Below are 23,523 nucleotides of genomic sequence, written 5' to 3' on the forward strand. Positions count from 1 at the left end.
TAAATAGTAAGTCGTAACTCCGTATTTAAGCACAGTGGAAGAGCTGCTCAGGAGAACATAAAAGCATGTTACGTTATTTGTAACGAAATCCAGTACCTGTGGCTTTTAGAACTCTTACTTCCTGCAGCGCTGTTTAGCTAGCTGTTGGATATTTCCTTTGTATGTGTTAAACTCAGGACTTTTCAAACTGTACCCTATTTATAGTTTTCATAAATACTGTTGCAGAAGTGTTTGTAATTTCAGTTCTTTCTTTCAAATACAAAATTATTTTTAATCCATGTTGTGTTCTTTTTGTTTGTTTGTTTGTTTTGTTTTTGTTTTGTTTTTTAAGTAACTTGACATTGGTAGCTGAATGGAAGGAAATGGTGGCCAGGCTCATTCTGATGTCATACAAACTCTCTGCTGTAGTATCACCAGTAGTGCAGAGCTCATCACCAGAGGGTCTTATTCCAATGGATAGTGATTCAGGTAAACAAACAAAACCCCAAAAGAATTCTGTTAAAATCTGGAGCTCCTGAAGTTGTGTTTGTCTTACAGTGATTCAGAACTAGAGCTAGCACCCCTCCCTTTCAATTTCTCATTTAATGTCATAATCTTAAGCCACTCTTTTAACTTCTGATAGAGGTTGTCTTGACTTCTGCACTAAAAAAAAAATTAAAAAATAAAAAAAATTGCACACTGTGTTGTTGCATCCATTTCAAAACAGATGACTGTAAAGTCCAGTTTTCTTTCTTCCTTAATCCTCATAATCACCATAGTTTTATATTTGTTTTTTACTGCTAACAGCTTTCTTCTGTACTTACATACCCAAAATGAATTACATTTGTATAAAGAACTGGAAATAAAACCCAAACTACCTCAGATATTCCTCTTGTTTAATGTGTAGAAAGTGCAGGTCGTCTGCAGATGATTCTGCATGAGATACAACCGCAGGACACGAATGATTATTTTCTGCAAGCAAAAATTTTGAAAGAACACTGCAAAGCAGAGTCTGAAAAGCTGGCTGACCACAGGCCAGTGGAAAATATTTGCACAGAAATGAGAGGTAAATCCAATGCTGTATTAGTAATTAAATCAAGATATTCTTTACTGCACAGGCATTTTACGTGGGTGATCAAAATTGGAAGTTCTTTGCTCCGTATAATATTTCATTTCTTCAGTAAATCTGTCAGAAGCTAGTTATTCATGGGCATGGTTTTAAAGACTAATTCACTGTGTTTCTGGAAGATTGTGGTTAATCTCTCTTAGAGCACAAGTGAAAGTGAGGTTTTGATACTGGCCTGGACTCTATTGCCTTAATTGCACTGGCCAGGTAATCTTTAACACCTTTTCTGTCAAGCACCACTTTTAATGTGTTTCTTGTTGAAAGGTGTTAGTGTGATTTCCCTCTCCAGTGTACACAGGACTAATGGGAATATGTGCATGCAATAAAACTTGTTGCATGAAATTACATAAGCAGAAGCTTCTGTTTTGAAAGATTCCAGTGGTAAAATGTTAGATAGGATTTGTCTAATGAACAGCAGCTATGAAATTCAGCCTTATAGTGATAAAGGAATTGTAAACTTTGGCGTATTTAGTGTATGCCGGCATAAATTTATAGAATATCTGTAGGTTTAAGTTTAATAGTTTATGCAACCTTTTTAAGTCTCAAATATTTGACCTTTCTTTCCTTAGATGTTTTTTTCCTATGTTTAAAATAGTTTTGATTGGGCGTATGTTTTGTGTCAGGAAGTCTGTAAATATGTTAAAGTGGCCACCAGATGGGGCCGTTGCCTTAGAAACGGGATGCCTTTGCCAGGCCTCCTCCGATGGGGGCACCTGGGTTAAAAACCAAGTAACATACAGTGAGTGATGGATTGATGATTGACGTGGAGTTTGTTGCAGCCTGGCTCCAATGTTGTAGGTGTTTATATAGTTCAGCGTGCAGGTGAATACAAACTGTGACCAAAAGACCTCTACTCTTTAAAAATAGCAGTTTCTTGGTGAGATGGTATACTGCTGCCTTTTCCAAGCAGAATAAAGTACAGTGAGTGTTCAGGAGTGGAAGCAATTAGGGTCAGCAGAACTGAATTATCTTTTGGGTTAACAAGTTTAGATTTTTTTTTTTCATAGTTAATTGTGTTTTGTAAGAAGATCTGGCTAAATGAAATTTAAATTACAAGTCCGTGTCTGAGAACCTTGAGTTACACTATTACATTTGTTGATTTTTATTTTTAAGGTAAAGAAAGACAAACATGTGATGTCACAGCCCAAATGGTTCTTGTATGTTGCTGGAGAAGCATGAAGGAAGTATCTCTGCTCTTAGGGACACTCTGTAAACTTTTGCCTTCACAGGCTACATCTGAGCCTTCTGATGGGATGATTACTGTAGAACAGGTAGGGGTAGGAGGTACTTATTATAAAACCTTCACTTTCTGGCAGGGAGGGAAGGCAGTTTTCTGAAAACTTTTTTCTTAAATCTACATTCTATGTGGGATAAGTGTTTTGGTTTTTTTTATTGCCATGTTCTTCTCATGGTTTTCTTGTTTTATTATACTTCATTAACAGTCTACTCCTTGATAAAGTGGTGTTCAGAAGGCGTAACTATAGTAGTAATATATAAGTGAAGAAATTATTATACATAGCTAACAAACTCAAGGAATATTCATTCTAATTGTATTGGGTTATTTATAAGATGTATGCTGTGTTCAGGGATACCAATGCGCCTCTCCCTGTGTATATCTGTATTGGTATATATTAGGCATTAATAGAGTTGCTAAAAATCTTCTAAACTGACTTATATTCAAAGTGTCTTTTGTTTCATTTTGAACCCTAGATGTTGGGATTTTGCTTAAAGCTCTTCATTAATTGAACTTCACAGTCAATAATTCTGAAAGTCAAACATACTGACTAGTCATTGTCTTGTCCTATGTAGAAGACTGAATTATGAATAATTTGTGTGTAATGTGACTCTCTTTTTCCTCCAATTTTTTTTGTTTTAAGAGATCAGAAATGTTAATATGCCATCTGGGTCTCTTGTAGAATGTTGAGTGCAGTGTTTACAAGAAATTAGATTACCACAGGCTTTTATTTGGGAAATATTTTGTATTTATTAAATTTATGTTTTTAATTGATGACCTTTTCATTTCCATATGGTTTCAACAAAACCAGTCTCTACAAGGAAGATTGAAATATGCAAGACATACTACTTTTTAACCTCTTCTTCTTTCCAACAGGAAATATTTATTTAGTTTTTCCTCAGGTGTTAGAACTTTCTATCATAAAACACATAATTGTATAATGTACTGCAGATCTTATTTCTTAGGTTATCTAATGTCGTGGTGCCATGGAAATAGTGTTAGTATCTTTATTCTTGCATTGTCTCTAGCCTTTACGTTTTCATCTGGTTAACAGCTGTGCTTGTATTGTTGCAGAGCTCTGGAGGGTAGATGAGAGAAGATATGTGTTTCCACCATTATGTTCCTTAATCTGCTTCAAGTCAAAAAGGAATTGGTGTTTTCAAATGAGTCAGCTCCGACTGTAGCATCTCTATCTTTATTTAGAAAGCAGACATTAGTAGTTGCCCTTTCAGAAACGCTATGTTATTAAGCAACGTACCTTCTTTTCCTATAGATGCCTCACTAGATTCTTTATGCTTCTGATGTCTTCCTGTAAAACAGAATGTCTGCATTCTAATTTGAAGAATGCTAATTGATGAGAAGTCAGTTTGAAATCCTTTTTTTTTTGCCCCCCCTCCCCCCCCCCCCCGGCTTGTAAGGAAATACACAAGGAAATAGAATTTGGCTGAATGTATAACAAATATTATAGGAAAAAACGTGGGCATTTTCTCTGCACTTTTTGTAACTGGCGTTACCCTATTGTACCAAAACAAAAAAAAAAAAAGAAAAAGAGGGGATTTCACCGTAAATGACTAGAAATGTCAATACCAGAACTGCTGTGGCTTCAGACTTTTATTAAACACTTTTCAGTGTTGAGAAATAAGAGAATTAGATTTTGGTATCTTATGCATGTGGAGCTTTCCCTTAAAGTTGCCCATTCTCTTTCTTTATTCTGTAAGTATTAAGAGATTGAAGAATACAGAGGGGGAAAACTCGAGAGAAACCTTGATCTTATTGCCTTGAGTCAGGGCTAAGTAATTGTTGAGAAAAATCTGGTAGCGCCACTTGGCAATTCTGTCATCCTGTTGTAAAGCCTTCCTCGTCTTGCACCTTGCTTCATGTCTAGGTCAGTAACTGTGTTAAATTGTACCTTATGGGATCAGTGTTATTGTCACTATTTATTCACACAAAATACCATAGTGTTGAATTTGCACATAGCCATTTGATTATTTTTGCCCTCTTTTTTAATTGAGCATGCAAATGAAAAGACAGTGTCTTTTGGTGCTGGTCCACATTAAGAAATGGCACAACGGAACTGTGCTTCTTGGTAGGCAGTGGTGTTAGCCAGCTACTCGTGGCACTAATTCTTGAGCACTATTTATTCACACAAAATACCATAGTGTTGAATTTGCACATAGCCATTTGATTATTTTTGCCCTCTTTTTTAATTGAGCATGCAAATGAAAAGACAGTGTCTTTTGGTGCTGGTCCACATTAAGAAATGGCACAACGGAACTGTGCTTCTTGGTAGGCAGTGGTGTTAGCCAGCTACTCGTGGCACTAATTCTTGATTCCTCTTTGTAGCTGTTAATGCTGTTGGTTGTGGTGTGTACCTGTGTAGGAGAAGTTGGCAGAGAGGCAGCTCTTGTCTGATACTTTATTTTTGTTACTAGAAGTTGGGACAATATCAAATTTGCACTTTACTTGTCTGTTGAGTAAGAGATTGGGTCTGCATGGCATTTGAATGCCACCGTGCACGTCTTCAGCTCCTTGGTGTGGAGAAGCGTGTATAGAGGAATCTCAAAATACTGCGTTTGAATTGGCAGTCTGCAAAGCCTAAGCCATTTTGCAATGGCTGCTTTGCCTGTAAAAAATAGACATAGGAAGTGCCTGGTATATCTGGAGAAATCTCCCTATGCAAATATATATTCTACCTTTCATTCTCCATCTGACCCTTAAAGTCCAGAGACGGCAGGCTCAAAGATTTGCCTGTTAAGACGATCAATACAAACGGTATCATGGCCTAGTAACCACCATGTAATCAACAAAATGATACCTAATGAAGACTGTGTGTTGATTTTTGTGATATGACCTGCAAATCATAAGACAGTGCTCCAAGCCTGGAGGAACTCCAGTTTATCTTGCCTGTGAAATTGTAAGACGATTTTGGGAGATAAACTTGCCACAACTGTGTACCAAAGTGAAAATTTCTTTTCGCAGGCAGCAGAAGGAAAGTAGTACTGTCCCAATGCCAGGGGTTCTGCCTGTGTTAACCCAGTAGTCAAAGAGAGCTGATCTGAGCCCTTGTGGTGGAACAGTGAAGTACACAGAAGACTTAAGTACTGACAGCCCTTAGTAAGGTCCTTGAATGCATCCAGAGGAGGGCAACAAAGCTGGTGAAAGGGCTGGAAGGATTGTCCTATGAGGAGCAGCTAGGGACTTTGGGCTTGTCTGGTTTGGAGAAAAGGAGGCTGAGGGGTGACCTCATTGCTCTCTACAGCTTCCTGAGGAAGGGAAGTGGAGAGGGCGATGCTGAGCTCTTCTCCCTGGTATCCAGTGATAGGACGAGTGGGAATGGTTCAAAGCTGCACCACGGGAAGTTTGAGCATTAGGAAGCATTTCTTTACCGAGAGGGCGGTCAAACACTGGAAGAGGCTTCCTGGAGAGTTGGTCGGTGCCCCAAGCCTGTCGGTGTTTAAGAGGCATTTGGACAATGCCCTTAATAACATGCTTTAACTCTTCATCAGCCCTGAATTGGTCAGGCAGTTGGACTAGATGATCGTTGTAGGTCCCTCTATCCTATCCTATCCTATCCTATCCTATCCTATCCTATTCTATTCCTTGTTACCTATTTGTGCCACCAGTGCAAAAGTGTGGCTCCCACTGCTGCTTTGGAGTTTGTTCTCTTTGAGGAACAATTTAAAACAAACAAACAAACAAAACCCCAAACCCACCAAAAAGCGTCTCTCCAGTTCTTAACGTAATCAGTCTATCTCCTCTGGAGTTAGGTATGGTTGACAGTAGTTCACTGGCTACTAGTTGTTTCTGACTGAGATGCTTTTGCAGTCCTTTATGGGTTTAAAACCATCCTCTCCTAATGGTTTGAAAAAATACCTTCTAGAATGTAGGACCCTACTTAAGTGAAATCTTATTGCCAGGAAAATAAGATATGGAGGCACAAATGTACCAACCGCTTCTCGGAGCACTTTGGGAATCTCTCGTGCAGAATTTGTGTCTTGAATACTGAGATTCTTGGTCTCAACAGCAAGCATAGCCCTGTAAATTGTTGATTGTAAGACTAACCTGTGATACTCCAGGTTTTTGACCAAGATGATCAAATGTATTTAAGATATTCGCACTCCATATTTGAATATTTTAACTTGAACTAGGGTGTTATTTCCTGTGCACGCAAAGTTGGTAGGGTCACCTTTTCTTACAGTTGCTGGGGATCTTCATGACGTTGTAGAGAATGTGAATTCCTTAACTTGTTCTCCATCCTGACATATGAAGTACTGGTTTTATGACACAGGGAAGCTGGATGCTCGTGGATGGCATGATGCTGTTAAGATAGGAATCCGTATTTACACGCATGCCTAAGGATCAGTCCTATGTCATTTGCGAGAACTGAGTTTTATGGCAGTGCTTTTTCTTCAAACTCTAGCCTATGAGTGGAAGCGAATGTGTTAGAGTTCTATTTGAAATAAGCTTCTAGTCAATGTGGCTGTTGCAAAAAGCTCAGAAATATAAATACTAAAGTTGAAAGTTACGTGACACCCCACTCCCCCCCAAAAAAAAAAAACCCATATGAATTATTCTAAAAATGTAAGGGTGGTGGTAGAACAGTACAGTAATTTGACTTGCATGTGTATAGTTTTCTTGGTTTGGTTTTGTTTACACACCTGGAGAGTTGGTCTGTCTGTGGGTCAGTTCCTGCTGAAAAAAGGACACTTACTCCTGCTTTTGGGCTAGAGAGCTGAAACCCTGTAGGTACATAAACTAGCTTAAAATCCACTCAGAGAAATAACTGGTTTAGCTCAAATATCTCCAATTATTGTTTGCTTCACATTAGGTGGGTTTTAGCAGAAGGAAATAATAAGTAGACTTAGTCTCCAATTTTTTTTTTTTAATTATTTTATTACTGCAATCTCATTGCTTGGGTAATATGAATTACTTAACAGTACGGTGGAAAACTGTATAGCTAGATATGACATTAACTTCTCTGACATCTTAATTACTTGTCAGACTATCAAAGCATGTTATTTTATAAATAACAGAATAAGCAGAATTTTATAAGAAACTTGCAGTGACTTTATGCTTGGTTTTTTATATAAAAGCTTGAAGAACCTTTTGCTGAAGAACTCTTACAGAAGAAAATTTTGCATAATAGAACTAAGTATGTGCTATGTGCTTTAAACAAATTATACTGGAAGTTTGATTTAGACCTTGAAAATTGATGAGAATTAGAGAAAAAATAAAAAAGCATATTTTTTTGTAGAATGAGATTGTGTGGAACTGCAAGCTTCCAAACAGCTTTATAAACTTGGTATCCTGGTAGACCTCTAGGAAGTAACTATCGGTGAAAGTTTATAGTATTTAGGTTTTTCAGACTTTTACATGTAGCACTCATTACTACGTACATACAACATCTTTTTTATTTTAAAATTGTTTCTGGTAGTCAAAGGCAATTTTGCAGAATCCTAGAACCTTAAAAATAGCTAAGGTAGATTTGTTTCCCTTTGGCACAATTTTTGAAGTTTGAATTTCTTATCTTTCTCAGATATTTTTGTAGATGTTTGTTTCTGCTGTTATGATTTAGTAGGTATTTTCTTTGTGATTTTAGGTAAGAGTGAAGACAAACAAGAAGGATTCTAAGCTTGTTTCCTCTGAAAATCAGGGTTGTCCCTTTCTTTTCTTATAATCTGAGTGTGTTCCTCTTGGACAAAAGCTAATTTTATGTCCTTTATTCTTCTGGCCTTTTTTTAAGAACATAGCACTATTCCTTTAACATGAAAATTTGAGTGTAGTATTTGTTATCCTTAAAGTAAGTGGGTTTTTTTATGACAGGACTTACAGTTGCTTTTTGCTTTTGCCAGTGGCCTTTCCAACCAGGGGAAGGATTGCTGCTTTTAATTGCAGAAGTATCTTGCATATATAAATGAATTGTCTATATATAATTTCAAATAGCTTTTTTTCTTTTTTAGGTTAAAAATATTGGGGACTACTTTAAACATCATCTGCTGCAGTCGAGGCACAGGGGTGCGTTTGAATTGGCATACGCTGGCTTTGTGCAACTCACGGAAATGCTTTCCAGGTAGAAGATGGGCAACTTACTATGTTTTTGGTATAATAGTTTTACCAAACTGGGGCATCGATCCTGAAACTGGCTGTGCAAGCAGATCCTTGATTACATGTGGATTTTATTTGAGTTTGGTGTAGGCACGATTATGACATTAGTTACATGACGTCTGTGACTTGGACTGCAATACTTACGGTTAGAGAAGGTGCTTAGGCATTGAAAGACGATACAGACATTTAATGCTTGCTGCATTTTTCTCCATTTCTGGCGTGTTAGTTTACTGAACAGCTCTCAAAAGCTCTTGGGACAAGTAGGAGTGTAGAATTCTTTCCCCCACCCCCCTTCCCCAGTCTTTTATGAAAATGAATGCCAGACTTTTTGTTTCAGCCAGGATGTTTTCCTGGAAACTTTTATTACTTGTCATTGAGTTGTGTATTCTGACATTTGGAAGACTACCTGGCAGTGCATCACGATCTGTGATATGCAGTCTTTTTAATTTATTTTTTTCCTTTCCCCTTGTAACTTTATACTTTCCTAGAAGAACTAAGTGAGCAGAATTGTCCTGAGGTCTGGGCAAGAGCGTTGGAATTTCCATTACATGCTTAGTTACCTATTTCAAGTGTTGGTAATGTTTCTTTGTGATATATAGCGATTATATCATATCCAGTTTTTAATAAGACAAATCAAAATCTCTACTGACTTTGTGGGTTTTGGTGGGTTTTTTTTAAAGTAGTTTTTGGAAAGACCAGTCAAATTTTCAGTTTGAAGTATACGTGTATCCTGGTTTTGTACTTTCACACCAATGCCAGGTTAAGTAACCAATGTTTCCCTTTTGCCCCAAGTGGGCCAGTTTGAGGCACTGATCTGTTTCTTGTTTATTTTGGGTGGTGCAGAGGAAGGAAGAGGGGATAGTTTTGTTTGGGGTTTTGGGGGTTTTTTTGTTTGTTTGTTTTTTTAAAGTAAAAATAAATCTGGTGATGGAAACAGTTTTGGTGGTTTTAGTACAGAATAGCTGCCTGACTATGTTCACTGTGTGTCCCCTCAGGACAGTTTTCCCAACAGAACTGAGGGGCTGGTCTCTGGTATGGGGTGTCGGTGGGGTAGCTGCGTATAGGTACCAGCACTGCTACAGAAATCGGTATTTGACACATTATGGCCTTCATTCTGTATGCCAGTGAGATGTTAAACTAGAAGCTGCGGTTCTGATGGTGATGCATCTGTAGAAGGTACATTATTTCCTTTTATGTGCTAGCAATCTGAAGCATTTTAAATTGGTCTGAGTAGTTTGTTGAGAGCTCACACAACCTTACTTTACACTTGATTATTTAGTTAAAAGGGAAGAAAAGAAACTGACGCATGATACTGTTCTCGCTTATCTTTCTGACTATCTATATACATTATATACACTTGTGTAAATGTTGTGTTCTTTTTCTATACTATGGAAACTTGGTTTAGGAAGTTTTAAGGTGATGTATCAGATGATCGCTCAGTGGCACCCTTTGTGCTGGCTTCTTATTAACTTCCCTCCTGGGCTAGATCTTTCCTGTTTCCAGTGCTGAGAGTGTTGAGAGAGCAGCTCCTACAGTGGGTGAGAAAAAGCTTGCCAAGATGAGTGACTGGAAACATATTATCATGGACAACAATTGAGGTGGTCACACTTACCTGGGCAGCTTTCTAGAGAAGTGTTATATTGTCACATCAATTAATGAATCTAATTTGAATGGGCTACAGAGCAGACATTTTACACTTTTGATTATTTTTCCAAGTCAAGTACACAACATTGTTCTGCTGTCTGCTGCATACTTCTGGCTGCTGTTTATAGGTACTTTAGCACACTGTGCACTATTTCATTCACTCTCCTGATTTGGATGCTGCACTTGCAATAGTGTTGTTTTTTTAATTAAAATAATTAAAAAGTAACTCCCACTCCAACAGCAAAATCCTTTGTTCTTTTCAGTGCTTCTCTTGCAGGCCTCTGATGTCATAACTTAAGACTTTCTGTATCGTTACCTAAACTTAGTTTCGTATGTGAAACTTGCTTTTTTCCAAAGGCAGAAATAAGTTCAGATAACAAAATATTAACAAATTAAGGCACTGGTTTTCTTTTGAGACATACAGAGACGAATTAAAACGTGTTGTGCCAATAGCTAGTATTTTCATGTCAGGCAGCATTTCTTTGAACGTTCATTAAATTAATACAGTATTCCAAATAAAGTAAGCTGTTAACAGTATAGAATGTGCATAGAAGCAATTGCTGAATATTGAAGGATGTTATCCCTAGGTATGTTGGATGTGAATATAAACATGTGTTGATGTAAAAAAACCCCTCCATGGTTAAGTTGTACAATCTACTTTAGTTTCAAAGGATTTATTCCTCCCATCAGATTGAAGAGAGTCTGGCCATCAGAGTAATACTGTTTTGTTTTTTTTTTTTAAAAAAATAAAAAGACCTTTTACTACCACCAGCTTTTTTGAGGGGAGAAAGGAGGTGATCCAAACAGGTACAGCCCCACTAGTCTGATCTCAGTCAATACGCAGGACTATCTAGAACAAACTTTGCAGGAAAGGCAAAATAAAAAGCCAGGAATACTGGAAAACGTATAAAACATGCTGTCAGTTTATAGCAGACTCGCTACGTGGCAGACTAGCTGTTTTTCTTTGATTTTCAGTTTTTAAATTTCTTTTAAAAGCTGAGGCAAATAGAGTATAGCATATCTACCCAGACTTCAGGGAAGTTCCTGATATGTTTGTTCCCTCTCCCTTTTTCTGCCATTGTATTTAATGGAGCACAATCCACTTAAGAGCTGTTGTAAAATGAAGAGCCAAGCTCAAGAGAACTCTGCTTCTCTGGAAGTTATTAAAACATTAAGCGGTATGTATGTGTCATCAAAAAAACCCCACGCTTATATTTAAGTAATTTTCCTCTTCTGAATTAACGGTTCTCCAAAACAGTTTTTTGATGATGCATACTGCTTAGTATTTTTAAAGTTAAGGTATTTCAAGTAGAGCGAGTATTCCTTTAGGAAAAGCCAGTTTACAAGAACCAGAGAGCAGCTCTGTGGAAATATTTCTTTCAATGAAAGAAGATATTTGCCAGGAAATAAGGGTCTCAAGGCTAATATTTATATTTACAATAAAGGAGAAAGGAGACTGATACCAGAATAGCCAATGACTTTTTGGTTTGGTACTCCTGGGATACGAACAGTATCTTGGGACTGTTCTCCAAAATGGGCGAGTTAAGTCTCTCAGCGAATGCAGTACCCTGCAGGTCTGTTGAGTGTCCCGGAGTCTTTCCATTTACCCTGCTGCAGCTGAGGGGCTCCACTCTGCAAGTAAATCCAAACTGGCCTACCTCTCTCCGTAGCTGCTGGGCTCACGGACAGTCTTGAAGCATGTGTACCAGAGTCTATATGAATTTACTGCTGCATCCACAAATAGCAGAGGAGAAAGCCTCTGTCTGGGGCAGCTTATAGTAATGTACAGCTTAAACATGATAACCTTGTTGAACAGAACTGAACTCAAGACCTACAGAAGCATCCTTGATGCTTTAATTCATTCTTTCTTCAAGACCCAGTGAAAAATCTGTCACTAAGACTGTGCCAGATCCCTTTCCCATGCTTTTATGAAAGGTTCCAGTTGAACATGGTCCTTCACTTCTATAGCCAAACATTTTCTTAAAATTATACGCTGGAATATTTACCATCTGAGCTTTTAGCTATACAACCCTTAAATACCAGTCTTTTTAAGAACCAAGAGTAGACTTCTTTCTAGACAGAGCAATGGTATTCAGACCTGTCTGAGTTAGTGGTGAAAGAAAAATCTTTCCTCCACAGAGGTTTATTGTGAACCTGATGAAATTTGATCTCTGTCTTGACATTTGGATGTAAATTGCTGAGTCTGCTCTAAGTACGCAAGTTACCATTCCTCCTTTTCCCTGTTCATATTCCTTCTGGGAGTGTAATGCTCCCTTTGTCATGCCTGCTTAATATTGTCTGTGGTTGCACCTTCAGAAAACCATGCAGTTACAAAACAAGCAATGTTCATATCAATGAAATAAACAATGTTTTTTAAAAAAAAAATTTCCTGTCATAGGCCCTGAGAAATTACAAATGCTCATTTGGTCCGATAACGTGGTGGTTAGGGAAAGTACCTGAAAGCCTCTGGGCATCTGTTTTAAACTTGAATCTCCTGTAATCCTTATAAACACCCAGACAATTTCTCCGTTCCAAATGGTGTTTTGCCTGTTTTGCTTTTATTTTATTTAGTGAAGCTTTTCTGAGAGATCGAGTAGAACATAAAGATTTCTGGAAATCTCAAAATCATGGTGTCGCATAGCTATGGCTGTAGTGCTTTGCTTCACTAAAGTTGCAGAATGCAAGGGGGAGGTTTGGGAAGAGTTATGTCATACAGCGCAATGTGTTTCTTTAGGAATAATGTATTTTGAACATTTTTAAATGTTCAAATTGGAGCTTAAACTTGGTGAACACAATTTTATGTATATGCAACAAGTTAGAATCATACAGTTTTCTGGAAAACTGTAATGATGAAGATTTGCTTCACTAAAGTTGCAGAATGCAAGGGGGAGGTTTGGGAAGAGTTATGTCATACAGCGCAATGTGTTTCTTTAGGAATAATGTATTTTGAACATTTTTAAATGTTCAAATTGGAGCTTAAACTTGGTGAACACAATTTTATGTATATGCAACAAGTTAGAATCATACAGTTTTCTGGAAAACTGTAATGATGAAGAAAAACCCTGCTTTGATTTTACAAATGTTTAATCCGGTATCAGTGGAAATTATTAATCTGTACCTAGTCAGTGTCTGATCTTCTGTAATATTTCTGTTGGGGAACTGGGAGGACACCCTCCTAATCCTTTGCGGTAAACTTTGCTTCTGACTCATTTTGTTGCTCTGAAGTGACTGTAACTCTTTGCCTTCCCAGGCCCCTACGGTCTGCTAGGAAGACTTCTTGTAAAATCTAAAAATCATTGATGGACTTTCTAGTGAAATGGATTAGAATTGTCACTAACTTTTCAGCAAAAGTGTAATCACAGATGTGAAGGAAAGAGTCTAAAATGGAGAGAAATAAACCAGGGGGAAAAAACCTGTTTTTATGTATTGTGATGTTTGTAGGGTTGGGAAGTACACTACATAATCAAGTACAAGATACAATGTTAAGGCACTGCTCAGTTCGAAGACATGTTAATTTTTAACTCTGTTCATATTTTCCCCCCCATTTCTTTTCCTGCTTGGTGAAAGGGATAGGGGTAATGATATTCTCTCTCTGAAATTTTGAGGCCACCCAAGGTTCTCTCTGCTCTGCTTTACTGCTAGAGAAACCTCAAAACAGCACCTTTGTCAATGCGCCTATATAATTTGGAAAATTTTGCTTCATTTAGAGCAGATGTTATGAAAGTGGAAGGACTTTGTAGTTTCAGAGGAGTTGTTCTTAAAAGTACACGTTTTCTAGGGTGACTTATACCTTGAATAGTAATGTGTTTCTGAGGCTAGATTCTTGTCTCCTTATTTGTCTGAGAAGTGCCAGGGGCAGTACGGAGGCTAGCTTTATAAAGAACAGGAATCACATTACTTATGTGAAAAAGAATAATACTACAGGTCTACTGAGAGAGGAAAAATGATGAAAGAAAACCTCTTTTTCCCCAGATAGGGGCTCATTACAGCGATTAGAAACACTGAATTCTGGATATACCCACGTAGAAAATGCTTCTGGTCATGTGAAGTTTATGCCACAAACCACTGACATCCAGGAAGGCCAAATCCAAGATCAATCCTTTGTTCTTAACACACCATTAATTTTGGATAGGAGAAAATACAGCCATATGAGTTAGGGAGAGGGGTTTAGCTTTAGCTTTGATTGCCAGGCTTTTTGTACTCATTGATACTGACCACAGAAGGGGTTTTGGGCATGTATGAAATCGTTATAACCGGCAGACGGACAGACAGAAATTTGTGGAAAAACACTTACCGTACTGCATCTTAAGTAATTTGTGTATCAAGTTACTGTGTTATATTTTAATTATCAACACTATTTGTTTGATCTGGTAAAAATAATAACTATTTCATTCTGGAAAATGACATTTGAGCTTGAGACCACCATTTTTACGTTGTAAAGCTTCATTATTCTTAAAATTTAGGGCCACCTGCTTCTTAAGACAATATTCTTCTTGCCAGACCATAAGGAGATGGAGCTGCCAAACTTAAGGGAGTAGTCATCTCCATTGCAAAGTCAATAGTCTCTAATGTTTCTGACTTTAAAGCAGTAACTCTTTCACCTTCAAAAAAAAAAAAAAGTGCCTTGGTGGATGACTGAACAAGGTAGAATTACTTGTGGCGAGATCAAAGCAATACAGTTTTAAGGGAGTCTGAAGATTATTGGATTTCAGTATATTTCTTCTCTTTCTACTACTACTGAAAGGGGAAAACCCCCTCAGTTTACTTAAGAATAAAATATTCAGTATGCTACATAGCAACTTTTAAATATTTCCTTAATGCTTTACTTTGTGTTCTTCTGCACCACAGCAGATGTGAATATGTCTCATGGGATGTTTGTTTTAATATTAAGATAACATACTGAAGAGAGATGAGCACTGTTCTTTGCATGACTAAACGAAGACGTTTAAATTCTGCTTAGCTAGGGAGGTAGACCAGCCGCAGACATGATTAGAAGTAGTAGCTTTTGCAGTACGTGTTGATGTGGATGAAGAGAACTGCGAAGTAGAGTCTAGCTGCAGAGACCCACGGAGGAGATCCATGAGAAGTCTTGCCTGGTCTCAACCCTAGAATTGCATCCTTCTTGTGTACCCAAAAGCAAGCAAAGTCCTGAAAGTAAGCAGGGGAAGCTAATTATCAGCAACAGAAAGAGAAAAGTCAAAGAAAAGAGAACTCGCTGTTAGTTTCCAGATTAATTTGATTGCTTCTGTCACAGGCTTGGGGCAGGAAGTGCCTTTCTTTTGTGCTGTGGTATGAGGTGACATACCCCTTGTGAAGCCATGTTTCTCTTGTGTTCTGGACTGATGGTTTGTGTGCTGGCCGCTGTTTTGAAGAAGTGCTGCCTTTAAAAAATGGGGAGAAGGCTTGGCAGCAGTGTAGGAAACCTGTGGTGGAAACCCTAAGGGAATTACTGAAGAGTAAGAAGTCTTCTCCTGACCTGTCTGTCACTTCCTGTGACCTCTGTTTTCTGCAGTACTAATTTTCTGTTTATTTTGTAAAAGAAGGAAAGGAGGGTTTCAATACAGTTTAAAGCCTCATGTGTTGTTCAGTATCAGGTTTTTAGCCTGCCTACATTCTTGCTTTAATAAGAGGAGGGTAAAGAAGGAGAGGGTAGATATAGACCTTCCATTACATTTTGGTTTTCACATCACAGTACCTGCTGCCTTTTAGCTTTTCTTTTAAATTCTTTATTTCAGTCACCTAGGTAGAAAACTTGATTGTAGTCTTACTGTAAGGTCTCACTACTTAATCATGAATTTAATTATAGTTTATATTTTTAGGTAAGACAAGTCCTGTATGGTTGAGATAATTGCAGTTGTATTGCCCACAGTGATTAATTCTTTCTTCTGCTCTGAACCACGTGTCAAACCAGTGTGACAAGTTTTAATAACAACACCCTGTTAATAGAAATTTTCGTAACAATGAATGATCCTTTTGGAACATTGACATAAGATTAATGAACTGGTCTTGCACGCTGAATACGGTACATTTCATTGAACTGATCAGCACCAGCAATTGAAGTAGACTTGAGTTCTCCTTATCCTTGGAAGTCCTTTGCTTTCAGGCAATGCTGAGTTTTATAACTGCAGAGGAGGAGTATTTGATGACAGGAGAGCAATTCAGGTGCTTTACCAGAAGTTTGACTGACGTAGTATTTTAAAAAGAGCAGTATGTCTTGTTTTTCATTCCTTCTACTGCTCCGAGGTTTGCAGGGGTGTTTACATAATATGTACTTCCTGTGAGGAGCTTCAGTTTTGTTTTGTATGGTTATAAACATAATTGTATATGTTACTTAATGTAAGGGTCATGCATCAGCTACTGTGCGACAACAAAGATATGAATTTGTGAAGTGTCACTTCCTACACAGTGACTGGTGTGCATATGTCTTTGTTTTCTTCTCCAGAACAGGATAATAGTTCTTGGCAGAAGAGAACAGTTTGAAGTGCTGAAGCACAGAATCCTGTTTTCTGTTCAGTGAAGTATCTCTTCCTAGTGGCACTTAATAAATAGGGTTAATATAATTTGTACCAACATTGGAAAAATGTACAATTCCTTTTTTAATTTGTCTTATTTCTTAAAAAAAATCTGCGCATATGCTTGGAGATGTTCACGTATAGTAAGAAATATTTCTTAAGGTCACTAAATGCTTTCTTTGACTCTGTCCTAATTTCTTATGTATTTGTTTCATGTAGATGTAACAGTGAGAGTCTGCGCAAGATGCCAGAGCAGTGGCTAAGCTGTGTGTTAGAAGAAATCAAATCTTGTGATCCTTCGTCTACACTATGTGCAACGAGACGTAGTGCGGGAATTCCATTCTACATACAGGTACCAACTAATGTTATTACCTCTGACTTAATTTTTTTTTTTTAATGTCATTTCTGGTGAATACTCTTATGTATTTATTTGTTTTTCTTACTTCAACCCCCTTTGGTCAAACAGTTACTTTTTTTTATACAGACTTTGACTGCCTTTGTGCAACAAAGAAGCCACATGTAATTAAACCATGTTTGGTGCTGTTTAGCACTGCAGTTCTATTGACTCTTGAGATTTTTGGCTTGAAGTAGTTTTGAATAGGATTTCAAAAGACTAAGCTTAGGCTCCGTGTGGCCGCTGTAATAATCCTGGCAAATTCATAAATTAATTCACAGATTAAGTAAGGCTCTGTTAACCATGTAACTCTGTGCTTCTTCCATGCGAAGTGGGAGGGTGGTAAGATACGGACAGACCATCATAGAATTGTAAAATGGTGGCCTAGAAAATACTGTAGAGAACTTGGGAAGTCTACTCAACAGTAATAAAGGAGGATCAAGTAATAGAGCCATGCTAACTGGTGTTGACTGACAGTCTCGAGTACAATGAATGAGTAGGTTACTGAAGACTTATATCCATGAGCATGGGGCCATGCTCCCGCAGTCTTCCCACTCCCCATGTTACCGTCAGCTGCACACGTCCCAGCCTCCGGCTTCTGCCAAGTTCAGAACTGACGGCTGATCGGATGGCTGGTAGTGTTTTGTCTCTGCTTGAAGTACCGCCTCCTATTGAGTGCCTCGCAGTAGTATGCAGCAGCTCATCTGCATCCTTGTGGGGTCAGTCACTGCAGAGTTGGTCCTGCAGATTACCCTTAACCTGTTGCCATTCCTTCGCTCCTTAAAGTGGCCGGGATTGCTTTCCCCTAAATTAACCTCCATCATTTTAATTTTCAACCAGTTTTCTAAGACAGGAGTCCAAGATTAACTACATGATTTGTAACTTTCTCTGCTTGCTGAAGTATAGTCTCAAGCACATTCCAAGAATCTGAGGGACTGCTGGGAGTGAGCTTTCCCTGCCAGAATAATTCATTTTGCTTGTTTTCCACTCCGAGTTTGCCCTGAGAAAGTTGAGGCAGCCTGCTTCTGTCTGACCTCTCTTATGTCAGTCACAGTCTGCTCCTGGCTTTGCTAGATGCGTGTGTGCTAGGCAGCAGAGATCAGAAGTAGGGCATTGGTTTTAGAGACATTTTTCCTTTTCAATTTCAGCAGTTAAAGATCTTTCCCTTTTATATCTGTAAGTTGTCTGCAAAATGAATTGGGTGACTATGTCTTCTGGTTTCCCCATTCACACCACCGAGTTTGAACCCAGTGGGCATTAACTAGCGTTAATCCTGAGAACGTGAAAAAACAAACATGTTTGAATCAGTTTTTCATGTAAAAAGTTACACTGTCTAATGTAAGGACTAGATGGACCCAGTGGTATCCCATCGCAGAAAATGCGTAGTCTACAGTTGGCCTACATTACTGAATCCATATGGCAAAGCTTGTGCTGTGCCATAGCTGTTTGGATAAACAGGTCAGATGCTTCTATTTTGACAGTTCTGGAAGAATACAAGTTAGTCTAGTCAATTAATGAGAAGGTTTGAAATGAACGTTGGAATTAGTCTGAAATGATCTATTTTCAAACTGTAATTTTATTGTCAAGAGAGGTGATAGTGTTCTTTGGCAGTAGTTCTGAATGTGCCCATAGCACTCAGTAAAATGAATTAAGCCTTAAACAGCATGTTGCATTTAGATAATAAAAATACAAGTTGTAATGCATATCCTAACAGTACTATAATAAGGTTATTTTATTAATGCATAAAATCGAGATTCAGTGTGGTCTCTTTGCCATCTGCTTCCTCTGACATTTATTCTTGTTTTACTAAAACACATCTGTTTTAATGATAATAGGTAATTTTTAAGGTTATGAGCATTTTTAAATGACCTATTTAAAATAGAAGTATTTATTACCTAATAGTACAAAGGTGCAGCTCCAGTTAGTGGGTGAGGAAATAATGGGAAAATACTAGTTACAGCTTTAACATTTTTAGGGTATGAAATTTTAGTCTTCAGTTCATTCTCCTCTATTTTATACTTCATGAATACTTCCCCCCCCCCCCCCCCCCCTTACTGATAAACTGACAGTGACTACTTCTGGGTTTCTGCTTAACCTCTGTACTTCACTTGGCTTGCAGTTGATCCATTTGGTGGTTCTTATGTGATGTAAAGTACTATTAAATAATCTTGTTTGAACTGATGCTGAACAGACTCTGGGCCCCAAAACAGAAATGGATAATCATTTTTTATTAGAAATAAGTGATTTATGGTTATCCGTATGTACTAAGTTGGACAAATTCAACAAGAGCTACTAGACAGAGAAAGACTGTTTTAATTCCAGTCCTGAATTTTAGAGGACTAAATTAGGGTATTTTCATCTCAGCTGGATGTCCTACCCATTGAACCTCTGTTTGGAGATGGATGCATCTCTTCTCTCCTTTTAAAAATGTGCTGCTTGTTTTATCCTGTTTTGCAAACCAGGATTTATTCTTTGGCCAGCCCGTGTCATCTTAAATATGCATGTTATTAAACTAAAAAAATGTCCATACTAGGAAATGTAAGTATGTATAATATGGCAGATACTTTCGCTGTAATAAATAGTATGATTTTTTGGTGTGTGTGATAAATTATTATCTGTTATATACAAGCAGACTTTCTTAGGCAGATGGATAGTGCGTGAGCAAAGTTCTCCTACTGAAACATTGAATGCTAAGAGGCTTTGAACAAAACTAAGAGTTAAAACTGAAACTTCTTGCAAATTTTTCTTTAGTCCTTGTGTATGGTCAGAAGCTAGGCTGTAATATAGTAAATACAGGAATGTGGAGCAGAACCGGTAGTAAAGAAAAATGCCTAGAAACACCTGATTTTTTTTTTTTAATTATTTTTTTTTAAACCTTCTGTAGGCTTTGCTAGCTTCAGAACCAAAGAAGGGCAAAACAGATTTGCTGAAAATGACAATGAAAGAATTGATATCTTTGGCTGCACCTTTGAATGAATCATCAAGTGTAATTCCACAGGTAAAATACAGCCACTGATCAGAAGGCAAATGTCAAAAAAGTGTTTGTGTTACTTCAAACAGTTCAGGAAATTTGTGTGTGTTTTTAATAAGGATATTTTGTTTTTATTATCTATAGCTAAATTATAAAACGTGTTTGCATGTGCAGAGGTTATGAAGTCACTGGAATTTGCAAGTGTGTAAGATACTGAAAAATGGATTGGGAATAATTTCATAGGTTTTTTTCTAGTACAGCAAATACAGTCATACTAATTTTGAATTTATATGATCAGTTTACTGCCTGTAGTATATTGCTAAACAAATAAATGAATAATTTCCTTTTTACAAGGAAATTAACAAGCAAGCATTTGTTTACATTTAGAGTAAATAAACGAGTTGCATAAATCATATTGTATGCAGTAAAATACTACGTGAAAAGTGATTTTATGCATACTTAGTAACTTCTAAAGCTTAAATATATACATTTGGAATGCATAAAAATTTTATTTTTAAAGTCAAGATCTTTATCTTCAAACTGTTTTTATCAAATACTTCATCTTTCTGTTTGTAAGTGCAAGCCATAATTTGTTGACAATACATAGAAGTATGTTCTAACGGCTCTGCCAGATCTTCTGCTGGTATAAATTTATGTAGCCTTGTCAAAGTCTGTGAAGCTACACAGATTACCACCTTCCCCTACAGAGAGTAGAGAAATATCAGAAAATGCTCCATATGGTGAAGCAAGCCTGGCTGTCAGTTTTAGCTTAATATTGTCCTCCTGTGAGTTGCAGTTTATTTTTTTCTCACAGTATCTACAGCATGTCAAGAATGTTGGAAAAGATGATTCTAAACTTCGAAAGTTATTTTTGCAGCTGTGGTAAGCTAAGGAAAAAAGAATGCTGGCCTTCGCTTGCAATGCCTGGACTGTACTTGTTAGAGGAATATATTTTTAAACTGTAATTGTTTTTAACAGTGTTTACTGCTGCACCGTTTTAATATATTTTTTTAATAGCAGTATTCTTACATTTAATATGGAAATAAAGTGGTGTAAATGTGCATATGGATTATTTTTGTTTTGCATGTTTGCTGCTGTAATTAACATACATTAAATTTAAGATACTTTCCAATGAATACATATTTTTCTTATATTTCTTCTACCCCCACAGGTTCATGCTCTAAATATCCTTCGGGCACTGTTTAGGGATACACGTTTAGGTGAAAACATCATGCCTTATGTTGCAGATGGAATACAAGCAGCAATTCTAGGTTTTATGTCACCTGTCTGGGCAGTAAGTTAATTCTTAATTTTGCCTCTCTAATTTAACAGGATATAAAGTGGTGCTGTTCAGTGAAGCTTTGGTCATGTCTATAAATGGCAGTACTACGATTTCTGGAATGTTACATGGTGTAATATTTCAAGGTACAATGAAGAATAATGTAGACCTGCAAAAAAGTCATAGTTTTTTGGCTTCATTTCATTTTTCTGTAATGTGAAGTACTGATACTGGCAAAACGTAGGGACAAAGATTATCTTACAGATAAAAATATATCTGGCTGTTAAATTTTGAGTCAGTGCACCTAGCTAGTAAGGACTGCATTTACATTCATTCTCACTGTTACTTTTCTTTTCAATAAAAGATCGTGTTCCATATGGCATATCAAGGTAGAACATTTCATCATCTGCCATGCATAAGGGTGAATGCTTTGAACCACTAGAAATCTGGATGTATCCCTTATGTTAAAGATGGACATCTCCAAAAAACCTGAACTTTCTATTAGTGCCATCTTGATTAAGAGGAAAGATGCTCTGAATTGATTGTTTCCATGTGCTGACCTCTGAACAGCAGGCATGCTCTGTCCTTCACTCAGCTGTTCTTCTTTTTGACTGTACATTAGTGGCTGTAGTTAGAAAAAATTACTGGTACATTTCAAATGGATTTTTCAAACATTGTTCATGTTCTTTTCTTTTTGCTTTAGGTAAGAAATTCATCTACACTTCTTTTTAGTGCTCTGATTACAAGAATTTTTGGGGTTAAAAGAGGGAAAGATGAAAATTCCAAAAAAAATAGGTAAGCCTCACTTGGTACCAATTGTGAGTTTGCAAAACATGACCTTAGCCAACAACAATTTGAAAATGTTGCTTGCTTTATGGATATATTTGAATCATGATGTTACAAAAACATCTAGTTTTGCTTAAACTGTGCTGCCAAGAAATAAGTAGTAGGGCCAAAAATATCTGCTGTTAAACACTGAGAGTTAATTTGTACTCACGTGCAATTTCATGGAAGGGGAATGTTGCTGAGAGGTTTTGGTACCAGCGGCTCTTCCGAATGCCCATTGTGGTCACAAACTAGCCCTATTGCTCTTGACAGCAAAGAGAGGGGGGTGAAGGAGAAGAGGAGCAATGGTCACATGTGTGTTCCCTTACCTCTAGAGCAGGCCTGGAGGTAATCTCACCCCTACTAATTTGAGATTTTTCCCTTTAGCTTTCTTACTCTAGAACACCCTGTCCCTTTTTCATGTCTCCTTCCTCCAAGCTCCAAAGGTTGCAGCTTGTGAAGCTGCTTCTCTTCCAAGGGATTCTGCCCTTGAACTCTGTAGTCCTGCTCCAGATCCGCTACTATTTCACTTTCTTGTGCAGAACCAGTTCTCCTCTGACTCTTAAAACTCCCCAGTCCTGAGCAGTCCTGTTTCCCTGCACCCTCCAGTTAGTGCACAGGCACCCCTGTGTTTTCTTTGGCCTTCAGCCCCTTCTTTTAGCTTCTGCAGCTAATGAAGCATGCCCATGCCCTGTGCTCTGTAGCTGAGGTTCCTGCTCTAGTAGGGATGTGAAAATAACCCCAGACGCAGAATAAACTCATTAAAAAATACTCCTGGGTGAGTCTGCGGGGCCATAGGGTGGTCACACTATGGATATTATGGTAACCATTTCAGAAATTACTAATGGATTTTCAAATCATGGACAAGGTATGCAATTTCTGAAAGAAGGCAATTGTTATGATTTACCTTCAAAAATGCCACTTTTTTTTTAAAAAAAAAAAACCCTCATGGTTCCTTAGCGTTGATCTGTGTAGCTAATAATTTTCATGCACATTATGAGAAACTAAATGTCCTGGGATGATACTAGTCTTTCATCTTTTAGATGATAGATAGGTGCCATTTTAGTTGTTTGAAATAATTAATTTCAGGTGTCACTTGAAAAATTAGTTGCTATGCATGTATGAATGTGAGGAGGAAATACAGGTGGGAGATTGGAGGGAGATTTCCCTTAGAAAATAACTCTTCCCCGCAAAATGATTTGAAATGTCATCTCCCCTACTGCATGAAATTATCCCTGCTTTGTCTTAAACCCAAATCAGTTCTCGCTCAAACCTGGAATTCACTCCCATAACCCCTGAAACCCAAGCAGAGCAATAAAAAGTGTTTCTTATTTCTTGCCTTCTCACTTTGTTTTTGTAACAGCATTTAAAGGTGTGGTGGTTTGTTTTGTTTTTTTTTTTTAATTTCAATATTGAGCACTTATTGAAGGAGATACGTACCTTAGCTTTTTTAA

General features: G+C 37.5%; 1 protein-coding gene across 1 annotated transcript in view; it reads left to right on the forward strand.

Annotated features, from left to right (window-relative positions):
• Positions 1-23,523, forward strand: part of THADA (THADA, armadillo repeat containing) — a 103,896-nt gene that overhangs the window by 15,892 nt on the left and 64,481 nt on the right. The window contains exons 18-25 of the mRNA XM_009278407.2: positions 332-468; positions 887-1,045; positions 2,219-2,376; positions 8,300-8,409; positions 16,820-16,952; positions 19,879-19,992; positions 21,137-21,259; positions 21,948-22,039. Of these exons, the coding sequence (XP_009276682.1) occupies positions 332-468; positions 887-1,045; positions 2,219-2,376; positions 8,300-8,409; positions 16,820-16,952; positions 19,879-19,992; positions 21,137-21,259; positions 21,948-22,039 (1,026 nt within the window). The remainder of the gene's footprint in view (positions 1-331; positions 469-886; positions 1,046-2,218; positions 2,377-8,299; positions 8,410-16,819; positions 16,953-19,878; positions 19,993-21,136; positions 21,260-21,947; positions 22,040-23,523) is intronic.

Source organism: Aptenodytes forsteri, unplaced genomic scaffold, assembly GCF_000699145.1.
Source record: "Aptenodytes forsteri isolate BGI_AS27 unplaced genomic scaffold, ASM69914v1 Scaffold130, whole genome shotgun sequence".
NCBI lineage: Eukaryota > Metazoa > Chordata > Aves > Sphenisciformes > Spheniscidae > Aptenodytes > Aptenodytes forsteri.